Source organism: Pteropus vampyrus, unplaced genomic scaffold, assembly GCF_000151845.1.
Source record: "Pteropus vampyrus isolate Shadow unplaced genomic scaffold, Pvam_2.0 Scaffold382, whole genome shotgun sequence".
Classification (NCBI taxonomy): Eukaryota; Metazoa; Chordata; class Mammalia; order Chiroptera; family Pteropodidae; genus Pteropus; species Pteropus vampyrus.
In genome coordinates this window covers 144,320-154,592 of record NW_011889163.1, presented here as the reverse complement: position 1 = coordinate 154,592, position 10,273 = coordinate 144,320, and the positions used below count along the sequence as shown (strand labels likewise).

Genomic DNA, 10,273 nt, shown 5'->3' with positions numbered 1-10,273 from the left:
GACCGTGAGGCGAGACGCTTCACGTCTCCCCGGACGGCTCGGAGGCCGCGGGCATGCCCGGCCAGGCTTCGCACACACGCGGCTCTGCAGGCGAGCGGGGCTTCCCCAGGAAGGTGACGCCGGATGCCAGCCTGTCATGTCACGCACAGCGGAACGAGTTTGAGGACGGTTCAGTTGAATGCGCACGTGTGCGCTCTCCTGAGCTCCCCCGAGGGCATCCTGAGGGGGAAGCAAGATGTTCACTGCTGGGTGGAGCTCGGGGTTTCCTGGATGAGAATGTGTCGCCGCCTGTCTTTACTTATGCCCGCGCGTCGTGTATGCCCACGGAGCGGAGGGTGCCGCGGGGGCAGGGGCCCTTCTGAAAGGCTGGCTCGAGTTTGTAAGGAAACGTTTGCGGGTTATGTGCGTAATCTGAAGGCCAAGGGCATCTGACGAGGTGCGGAATTTAGCTTAGAGTCACAGCAACTAAGAAACCGAACACACGTGCTCAAGTCCCACAGTGAATTACTGGCGGGTCTGAACCCAGAGTCCTTGTCCCTCGCTCCCTGCCCCGCCCGCTACTCCTCGTCACGAATCGGCCCTGAGTTCAGTGACTCAAACGAAAGCAGCCACTTCTGCTTTCGCTCCTCAGTAGGGACCGTTATGGGCAGTTCGCCTGTGTTACGCATGGTCAGCTGCGCTGGATCTCTGGGGCTGAGGGGCGTCGCCGTCGGAAGGCGGGCTGTGGCTCTTCCTGGGGCTCACGTGGGTCTGCACCCCTCACACGGGGCTCTCTGGCTCCTCACAGCGTGGTGTCTGTTTGTTTGTTTTAATAAACTTTATTTCTTAGGGCAGTCACTTGAGGGGACAGTACAGAGCCTTTCCACGTACCCACACCCCCCACAGCCGCGCCCCCTACTCCAGAGGGTACACTTGTTACAACCAGGGGACCCGCGTGACACATCGCTGTCACCCGAAGTCGCTGTGTGCATTCCGTGGGTTTGGAGAAATGCATAATGACATGTGTCCGACATCATAGCGTGGTATGGCATCTCGTCAGTTCCCCCCAAGTTCTCTTTGCTCTATTTATCCCTCTGTCTCTCCCACCCTACCCCTTGCAACCACTAATCTTTTACCGTCTCGATAGTTTTGCCTTTTCCAGAATGTCCTATAGTTGGAATCACACAGGGCACAGCCTTTTCAAATTGGCTTCTTTCACGTAGTGGTGTTCATTTAAGCTTCCTCTGTGTCTTTTCATGGCCTGAGAGCTTTTTAGTGTTAAGTGATACTCCATCGTCTGGATGTATCACGGTTTATTTATCCATCACTCATTATACCTTCATTGTTTCCAAGTTTTGGCGATTATAAGTAAAGCTTATAATTATAAACATCCATGTGCACATTTTCGTGTGGACATACGTTTTCACGTCCTTTGGGTAAATATCGAGACACCTGGCTGCTGAATCATATGATGAGTACACTGAGTTTTGTAAGAACCCGCCAAGCTGTCTCCCGAAGCGGCCGCACCCTGCCGCGTCCCCACCAGCCGGGAGGGCGCGTTCCCGCTGCGCCACGTCCTCACCAGCGTTTGCAGCCGTCAGCGTCTGGGTTTCGGCCGTTCTCGTGGGTGCGTATCGACAGGTACCTCGCTGTTGCTTTAATGTGCATTTACCTGATAACATATAATGTGGAGCATCTATTCATGTGTTTATTAGCCGCCTGTATATCTTCTTTGATAAGGTGTTTGTTGAGGTTCCTGGCTCATTTTTTAATCTGGCTGTTCACTGTCTAATTGTTATATATATTTCAGATAACAGTCCTTTATGAGATGCGTCTTTTACGAATATTTTCTCCCAGTTGATGGCTTGTTTTCTAACTCTCTTGATGTTGTCTTTTGCAGAGCAGAAGCTTTTAATTTGTATGAAACCCAGCTTATCAATTGTTTCTTCCATGGATCGTGCCTTTGGTGTTATGTCTAAAAATTCATCTCCACACCCAAGGTCACCTAGGTTTTCTCCTGTGTCATCTTCTAGGCATTTTATAGTCTGGCGTTTTACATTTGGGTCTGTGATCCATTTTGCGTTTACTCTTGTGAAGACTCGTTTTTTTTTTTTTTTTTTTGCACACGGACGTCCAGTTGTTCTAGTGCCATTTGTTAAAGAGGCCATCTTGGTCGCATTGCATTGCCTTTGGTCCTTTGTCAAAGGTCAGCTGATTATGCGTAGGTCTGTTCCCGAGCTCTATTTCATTCCATCGACACGCTTGTCTCTCCGTCCACCAACGCCGCGCTCGGTTCCTGCGGCTTTACAGGAAGTTTTGAATTCCGGTGTCGGTCCTCCAACTCTGTTCTCCTTCAATACAGTGTTGGATATTCTGGGCCATGCTTTCTGTATGCGCAGAAGGATTTTGCCTCTGGACGCTCATGGACTCACTCCCATTCTCTTCGTCGATGAGTTTTACGGCCCTTTTAGATCCTTAAGAGTGAAAATCACGGAAATTGGGGCTTTGTCCCAGCCAGCTGTGCGGTTGTGTTCATACACATCGCCATAACGAGCTCTGCCTTACGGCCGCTGACAGGCACTTACGATCGTGCCATTGTTTATGTGGCTGCGGCCTCTTTGTTTACATGTGTGGGGCTGCGGCACTGTCAGGCTCGCTATACGATATGCCTGTGTCATCTCAGACCTGTAGAAATGGCGTTCTCGTTAGGGCGGCTTCAGGATGCGGGATGGGATGCTTCCAGGGAAAGCCTACCCCTGATGAACTTTAAGTAAAGATAACACATTTGTACTCATGATTTTTGAAATGTGATTCTCCGGGTTAAGTGTCCTCTCCATACGTTATTTAGTGTCAGGATAAACATAGCATTTAGCTCTGATTAAATAGGGAGGAGATGCAAATTTAAACTAGAGGAACTCAATTATTGAACTGATTAAACAAGAAATACATGTGATCTATTTTAATCTGCTTAATTACTGAAACAAGCTTTTCTTTTTAAATTACTCCATGAGTCCATGAACAAGATCAATGCATATTCAATTAATATTAATCATACAACAATTGCGAAGTCGAGTCTGGTTTAACACAGTCCAATACTGTGATTTTCTTATTGGCAAATTGAAAATTCATTTACTGGAAGAGAGAAGGGTGCCTTTGACTACCTTTGGGATCAGCATGAATGCTGAATTCTAAATGTCAAAGCAATCTCAGACCCGTAGCGTGTTCAAGCTGGGTTAGGTTTTTCTCTGCTTCTGGAACAGACGCTTAAAAAGATGTATAAAATGAATTCACGAGGTTTCTGGACATGAAATTACGTTTGCAAAACAATGTTCTGTGGCTGAAGAGTAAAGATGATTGTATCGGAGGACGTCTAGTGAGTTTTCCTTAAGCTACATACAAGTTTATGACTGCAGAAGCAAAGCCGTGGTGGGGCGTGTCTGTCCTGGCACACAATTCTCTTGGGGGCCACTGTCCACGACAACTCGCTTTGTCCAGAAATGGGGTGGGGGGAAGTGTGCCTAATTCCTCTTGCCAACCCAAATCCACTAGTCACCGGAGAGCGACAGGGAGTGGGGAGGGAGGCTGGCGACCTGCTCTTGGTGCGGCCGGCCCGAACCCTCCGGTCAGCTTTGGACTGCGCCTACACGAGCATCAGGTGCAGGTGTGTCCTGACGCCTTCCAGGTGACAGCGCTTCCTGTTTGTGAGTGGCAGAGCTAGAATCTGAGCCTGCGTTTTCAAAGTCGCAGTTTCTTAAGCTACGGACAAATTTACAACTGCAGAGGCAAAGCTGTGGTGGGAAGCGTCTGATTAATAGAAATGGAGGAAGCTGTAAAGACACCCAAATATAATTTTAGGATCGCTAAATGAGAACAGATCAGTACAATGTTTTAATGATTAATATTTTTAGAAAAAAAAAAGCTGTAGAACTACATTATCTTGACAACCTCCCTGAAGGTGAACCAAGTTAAAAACTGTTAAGTCATTACCGTCAGAAACAAACCAAATGTAGGAAATTGTCGACTGTTTGCTCAGAAATGTCACTGTTGTTTTTAAAGCATATTTTCCCAGGCTTATATTCTTTCAGTCTTTCTACGGGCTCCTGAGACCTTTGAAAAATGAAATATGACTATTCTATTGATGAAAAGATAACCTTTAAGGGATTTTGAACAAGCCTTATAAAAGTGCTACCAGTGGAATTATTACGATATTTCTACTTTGTTTCAGAAAATCCGCCCCTGCCAGGGTTGAAAAATACCAGCCACCCCGACGGCGGGGTGTTTCCTTCAGCCTTCGGGTGTCGCTAGACCTCTCGGCCCCCTCGCTGAGCAGAGGGCACGCTCACCGTCCCCCCGGGGTGCGTGTCCCCAGCAGACCAGACCCCGCCTGCTGTGCCCGGGGGGCTCGGCCGATGCAGGCAAAGCGAGTCACTGCCACTGTCCCTATGTTTCTGTCTCATCACAGTTTTCACAGTCATCTTGTCCTGCCTCGGTGGAGGGAAGGGCCGCGGTGGACTTTTCTCAGCCGCTCCTGGCCTCCGACGGCTCCTGGTGACGAGCGCTGGCTTTTCCTTCAGTGGCGGGCACGTCTGTCACCGCTCGGCTCCAGCTGTGCTTGCTTTTTTTTCCCGTGAGGCAACAATGCTCTTGAATTTCCCCTTCGGAGAGTCGAGAGCGGCATGGCGGATGCTAGGACAGCAGACGGCTGCCGACCCCGGGCTCGCGGTTCCCTGCGACTTGTGAAAAGTCACTTCTCTTCCCCCGACGTCACGGGCTCGTGGAAGAACAGGCGTCGCGGTCGAAAGTCCGCGCGGGTCATGACGAGGCTCACGTTTCCCGACCCCGCGGTCAGCCGGGAGCGCAGGTTCTCGAAGCTCTGCTCCTCGCGGTGGAGGACAATAATCGCGACCATGTGCGCGAGGAGACAGGGCGCTCTCCTCCCGCCGACGGCATGAAGGATCGTACCAGCTCCGCGAGGACCTCTGGGGCATCGGTGAATTCGGAAATATGTGACCGTCTTAAGGGCTCTTCTCTCTGTTTTGCTGACACGTTAACTCACACTTTCTAGTCTGAAGAATCTCTGGTGACTTGCGAAATCTCCACTCAGGCCCCACTGGCCCCAGGAGGCCCGGGTCAGACACACGCTGCTTCTGTGCTTCCCGGGCACAGCTCTGTCACTGTCCTCCATATCGATGCCGTCCGCAAGGTCCTTCGGATTATGTGCTATACTTTGAACTCCTTGAAGTCGAAGAGCGTGCCATACTCTACTCCGTAGCCCAAGGCTCAGCCTGACGGGTAGCACGTTACAGAAATCATCATCAGTGTATGCAAACTAAGTTTAGATGAAATGTATCAACGAAGCCCTAAGTAATCACGACAGACTTAAGTAATAGTACAATAGAAGCCCTAGAAATGGGGGTGGCAACTAGGACGCGACTTGACCGGACGTGGAAGGAAATAGAGATGACATGCCATCCTCAGCAAAAGAGTAACATGAATAAATATGAAAAAGGAGCTAGTGTGCTTTTTTGCGACTAAAATCTATAATTAAGACCATGTGGCTAAGGAATGTCAGAAAATAAGGTTGAGAGGAAATTATAAGAAGCTTTGAAGGCCAGGCTAAGACTTTACGAGTATGTTCTGTGGGCCAGGCCGAGATATTTATAAACATTTTTTGTGGGCAATTCTATCTCACATATATGTTATAAAGGTTAAAATAACCTCCTCGAGCCTCTTCCCTCCCGTATGACATCGAGGTGACAGTCCCAGGTGAACTACCATCTGCGTTCTGGGGCTGGTGACAGTCGGAGGCGATCCCGCAGGTCTCTTTGTGAACTGCCGCCTGCGACTTGGGGCGGGCGCCGACTCCGCGTGCACGTCGCCGCGGAAAGTGTTTCCTCGTTCCGCCCGCCCCGTCCGAGCTCGGGACCCTCCACAGCGGCAGGTGTCATCCTGGCCTCGTCCGCCTTCCTTCCTGACCCTCGTTTCGTCTGCATTTTCTTCTTTTAAGCCAGCGTGTAATTGACATGTGATACCATATCAGTTTCAGGTGTGCGGCACGTGGTCCAATGTTGGAGAAAGTCCTTCTGCCGCCTGTTACTGCACACGAGGTACAGGTTTTTTCACACGATGAGAACTTTGAAGACCTACTCTCTCAGCAACTTTCAAATGTGCAGCAGAGTCTTAACATGTAGTCACCCCGCGACGTGTCCCAGCCCCGTGGCATTTATTTTGTAATGGAAGTGTGTCCCTTCGGAGCCCCTTCACCATGCCGCCCCCCACCTACCCTTTTCTAACCATCCCGAAGACAGTTCTCTAACTCAGGGCTTTCTAAACAGGTGACACAACCCGTTGCTGAGAACCAAACACGTTTCGTTGAGGCGAGGAAGCTTGCCACCCCGAGAGGCGCTTTCCTGCCGAGGATGGCGGGGCTGGGTCGGAAACCAGGACCTAGGACCGGACCACGGTGATCGCCCGAGAGGACAGAGGGACACTGAAAAGGAGCCAGAAGCAGAGGCTGGGACGCCGGGGCAGGCCGTCTAGGGCTGGCCAGAGCAGGGAAGATCTTGACCTCTAAAATCAACGTATCTAGGCCAAGAGGAGCGCCCAACAGGACCGGACAAAACCGGTGTGTCTGCCTGGGCGGTGGCTTCACAGCTTTTCATTCCTAACCGCCTTCCAGGTACCGGACCATTCAGGCTCGGAGGAGCTTGAAGTTCCTGAGTTGCTTATAGTAGTTTGGAGGCAAACAAATTCTTTAGAAGCCCAGACTGGCCGATACAAAGACCCTCTGACAATTCAGAGAAATGCATCAACCACCAGATAGTACAAGCAATGTGTATGGCTTCTGGGGCAAAATGAAAATTTAATATGTACCTTTCGATGTAAATATGTTTTGCCTACTGTAATTCAGACTCAAAAAATGTTTTTCTATGTGATGTGTTCCTGTGCCGGCTTCTGCTTTCACAAGGTGATTTGACTCAGTCTTTTATTCACATATATGGGATACAATACTATTCCAAAACATGACGTTAAAGTTTTTGAGCTTATAGACTTTTCCAGGAAGAATGAGGATAATAAAATACACAGATATATACCGAGCTGGTGCTCAGCAGGGTCTCACCACTGGTTTAATGCTCTCTACTCTCAAAAATTGTCAATAATTTTCTAAAAAAAGGTCCCAATATTTTCGTTTGTACCGATCCTACAAATCATGTAGTCATCTTGTATGTATGCGTAGATAGATGATAGAGAATATAGAGATGATGATAGATGATGGATAGATGAATGGATGGATGGATGGACGGACGGACGGACGGATGGATGGATGGATAGATAGATAGATAGATAGATAGATAGATAGATAGATAGATTGAGATAGATGATAGATGATTGATAGAAATAGTGATGGTGATGATGATGATGATGATGACGATGATGACGACGGAGAGAGAGAATTTGAGCGAAGGTGCTAAATCTTGGGGATGCGGGAACCTTTCTACCCGGCTTCAGAGTCTGAGCCGTTATTTTCTGCAGTCCGCTGCTCCTCCATCTGTTTACATCCTGTCCAGAGAGAGTTTCCATCTGACTATTCATAGTGAATTTAAACGTTCTTGAGCACCTATCTTCTATGAGCCGCACGAAGATTAGTTCCCACGCTTCGTCAAATGGCGCTAACGTTATTTATGCGGGCCCTTTAAAGGAGACGAGGCAGCCTCTTCTTCTTGAAAAGGTCACGCATTTGTCAATGACCTTCCTTCCGTTGCCCTCTAACTCCAGGCCTAAGAAACAGCTGATCCTCGGCGAAAACTATGCCCGTTATGCCGCCGCCTCAGACGTCACGCAGGGTCCGACCTTTCCAGATGTGCGGGCGGTAGGCTGAGCCTGAGTTACCCATGACCGTGTCACCGCAAGCCTGGTCCGAAGCCCTCAGTTGAGTAACTGGGGGAAAATAGTCAGCGACAAGATGAGTTTATTCTAAAAATAAGTTGTTAGAAATCCTCTAGGGCTCCATGTTAGTCCCCATTGTAGGCCATTTTGATTATTACTTATTAGTGGTTTCCTGCATTTCTGTTGTTTACTTTTTCTACTTTTAGGCTTACTTAAAAAATTATGTTTTCTTTCTGGATGAGGACAGTCACTGATTCCAGAACTATTAGAGCTGGAAGAACTAGTTGGCATTACCCACTTTATTGGTTTACAATTTTCAAGTATTTGGACATTAGCAAGATATATATATATACACACACACACATATATATACACATATATATGTATATATATGTGTATATATATGTACACACATACATACATACATACACACATATATATATAAATCTATTAGCCATATATAATATGTTATTTATTTACATATAATTTTTATGTAGATATCATTTATTTATTTATTTCTTGCCATGTGTTCATTTTCCATATACGGAACAAATTTTCTTCCTAAATATTACTTTAAATCACTTCAGTTCACCTTTTATGTTAAATAAATTCAGTCTCATCTTAAACAATATCTATTAAATCTTGGATTTAATAAGCCAGCTTTATTCTTTCAAGCATATGTGTGTGTAATTATTTTTTTCCTAAAGCTTATCTATGACCACCTAAAAGTCATCCATATACCTCTTTAATAAACATACTACAATTTGAGGGACAGAGTTACGATTTAAACTTCTCTTGGTACAAATGGGCCAATGACAGCCGAGGGAGCTTATTAAAATAAAGAAAGGATTATCCCATAGCCCAATGGAAAATTACAGGCTTAAAAAGTAAATCTTAGAACCCTTACCGCGCAATTTCCTACCACTAACCTCTTTGGATAAATCACTTAAAATCCCCAACCTGCTTCCTCATATGTAAAAGTCGAATGCAACCACCAGCGTCTCTTGTGTACCAAATGAGCCCAAGGGGGAAAGTCGGGGGGGGGGGGTGGCGGGAGGTAGTGATGGAGGGTGTGTGGCCTGGTCAAGGCTGTGGGTATGACTCCGAGTGACACGGGACACCTCTATCCAAGGTCACGAGGGTGGTTACGCACAGCTGCGAACCAAACCAGACTTTCCGAGCTCTCGGTCCGATGTCCTCAGGATGAAGTAAGTTTAACTGGGTGTCAAATGAACTTCCCCAGCATCGTTCGTGCCTCTGTTTTCAAAGCATCAGGTTTTCACTGGTAACGAACGTTTTTGTTTCTGATGAAAATGTATTCACACAGTGTAATGGTCGCTGGCTTCACAATGCTTTTCTGACGTGGTCGCTTCCTTGCAATTTATCTCTTCAGCAAAAGGTGGGACGATTGGTTCATTTCTGATTTTTTCCTTCAAACTAACATATGGTTCTGTTTAAATGTGTCCATGTTTGCAACTTACGGTTGACGTTTTTGGCACTCGGAATAGTAACTTGCAATTATACTTCGTGTAGAAAGAAGGGTTTGCTTTAACAGCAGAATGCATGAAATAAAAAAGTTCAAGGCAAATTTATTGGCTGCTGAGAGCCCCCGAGAATGTAGACGTCTGGTCTGGGGAAACTCAATGGATTTCTGTTCTGGGTACGTGCACCCACTTATGTGCTCAGGTCCCACCCCCACCCCACGGCCATTACATGAAAGCATCTGAGTGTTGTACAAGGCTAACGCTTTTTGTGTTAATCTATCCCATATGGAGTAGGTATTAAACAGACAGGGAATTCAGTCAAGGCCTGGGGGCGAGCATGTATTTGTAACATGGGGACACTGTCAAGGGTCTGGCGTAGCAAAGAATAAGGGGAAAAAAAAAAAAACACAGAGAAAAGGGCAAAGGAAAAGTAGAGAAGAACTTGGAGGCCAGCTCTGCCTGAACCGATTGTTTGCGAGACTCCAAACCGCCTACGTGGAGGCCGTGGGCAATCGCCGACCCTTGGGGAGTCTGCGGAGGAAGGGGCTCCTCCCGCCCACACGTCTCTGCCGGAGAGGCACGGGGGTACCCGATTTCTGCAGACCTCAGACCCAGAAGTGGGATGGTCCAGTGCAACTCGGTGGAGTCCCAGCGTCAGACCCCAGACGCGTGGAAATGAAGGAATCACAGGAATCCTGCAAAATATTGGAAATGCGCAGGTAGACCTTCTGCAATTTAAGCAAACGCATTTGCTTAAATATATTCACCGCGAATCACCAGACTCGGAGGCCCGAGATGGACCAGACGACCGGGGTCTGTGAAAACCTGGGCAGGCAGAGGCTTTCATGCCACCAGCCGACTGGAAGTTAATACCCAAACAAAAACTAGATTGGTTTATTTCTGTAATTTCTGACATTTTTGCT

General features: G+C 47.6%; 1 protein-coding gene across 1 annotated transcript in view; it reads left to right on the top strand.

Moving 5' to 3' along the window:
• Nucleotides 1–4,927: 4,927 nt before the first annotated feature.
• The window catches only part of LOC111731534, a 22,402-nt gene continuing 17,056 nt past the window's right edge, over nucleotides 4,928–10,273 (top strand). Inside the window, exons 1-3 of the mRNA XM_023523191.1 lie at nucleotides 4,928–4,937; nucleotides 6,026–6,086; nucleotides 7,756–7,849. Coding sequence (XP_023378959.1) covers nucleotides 4,928–4,937; nucleotides 6,026–6,086; nucleotides 7,756–7,849 — 165 coding nt within the window. The remainder of the gene's footprint in view (nucleotides 4,938–6,025; nucleotides 6,087–7,755; nucleotides 7,850–10,273) is intronic.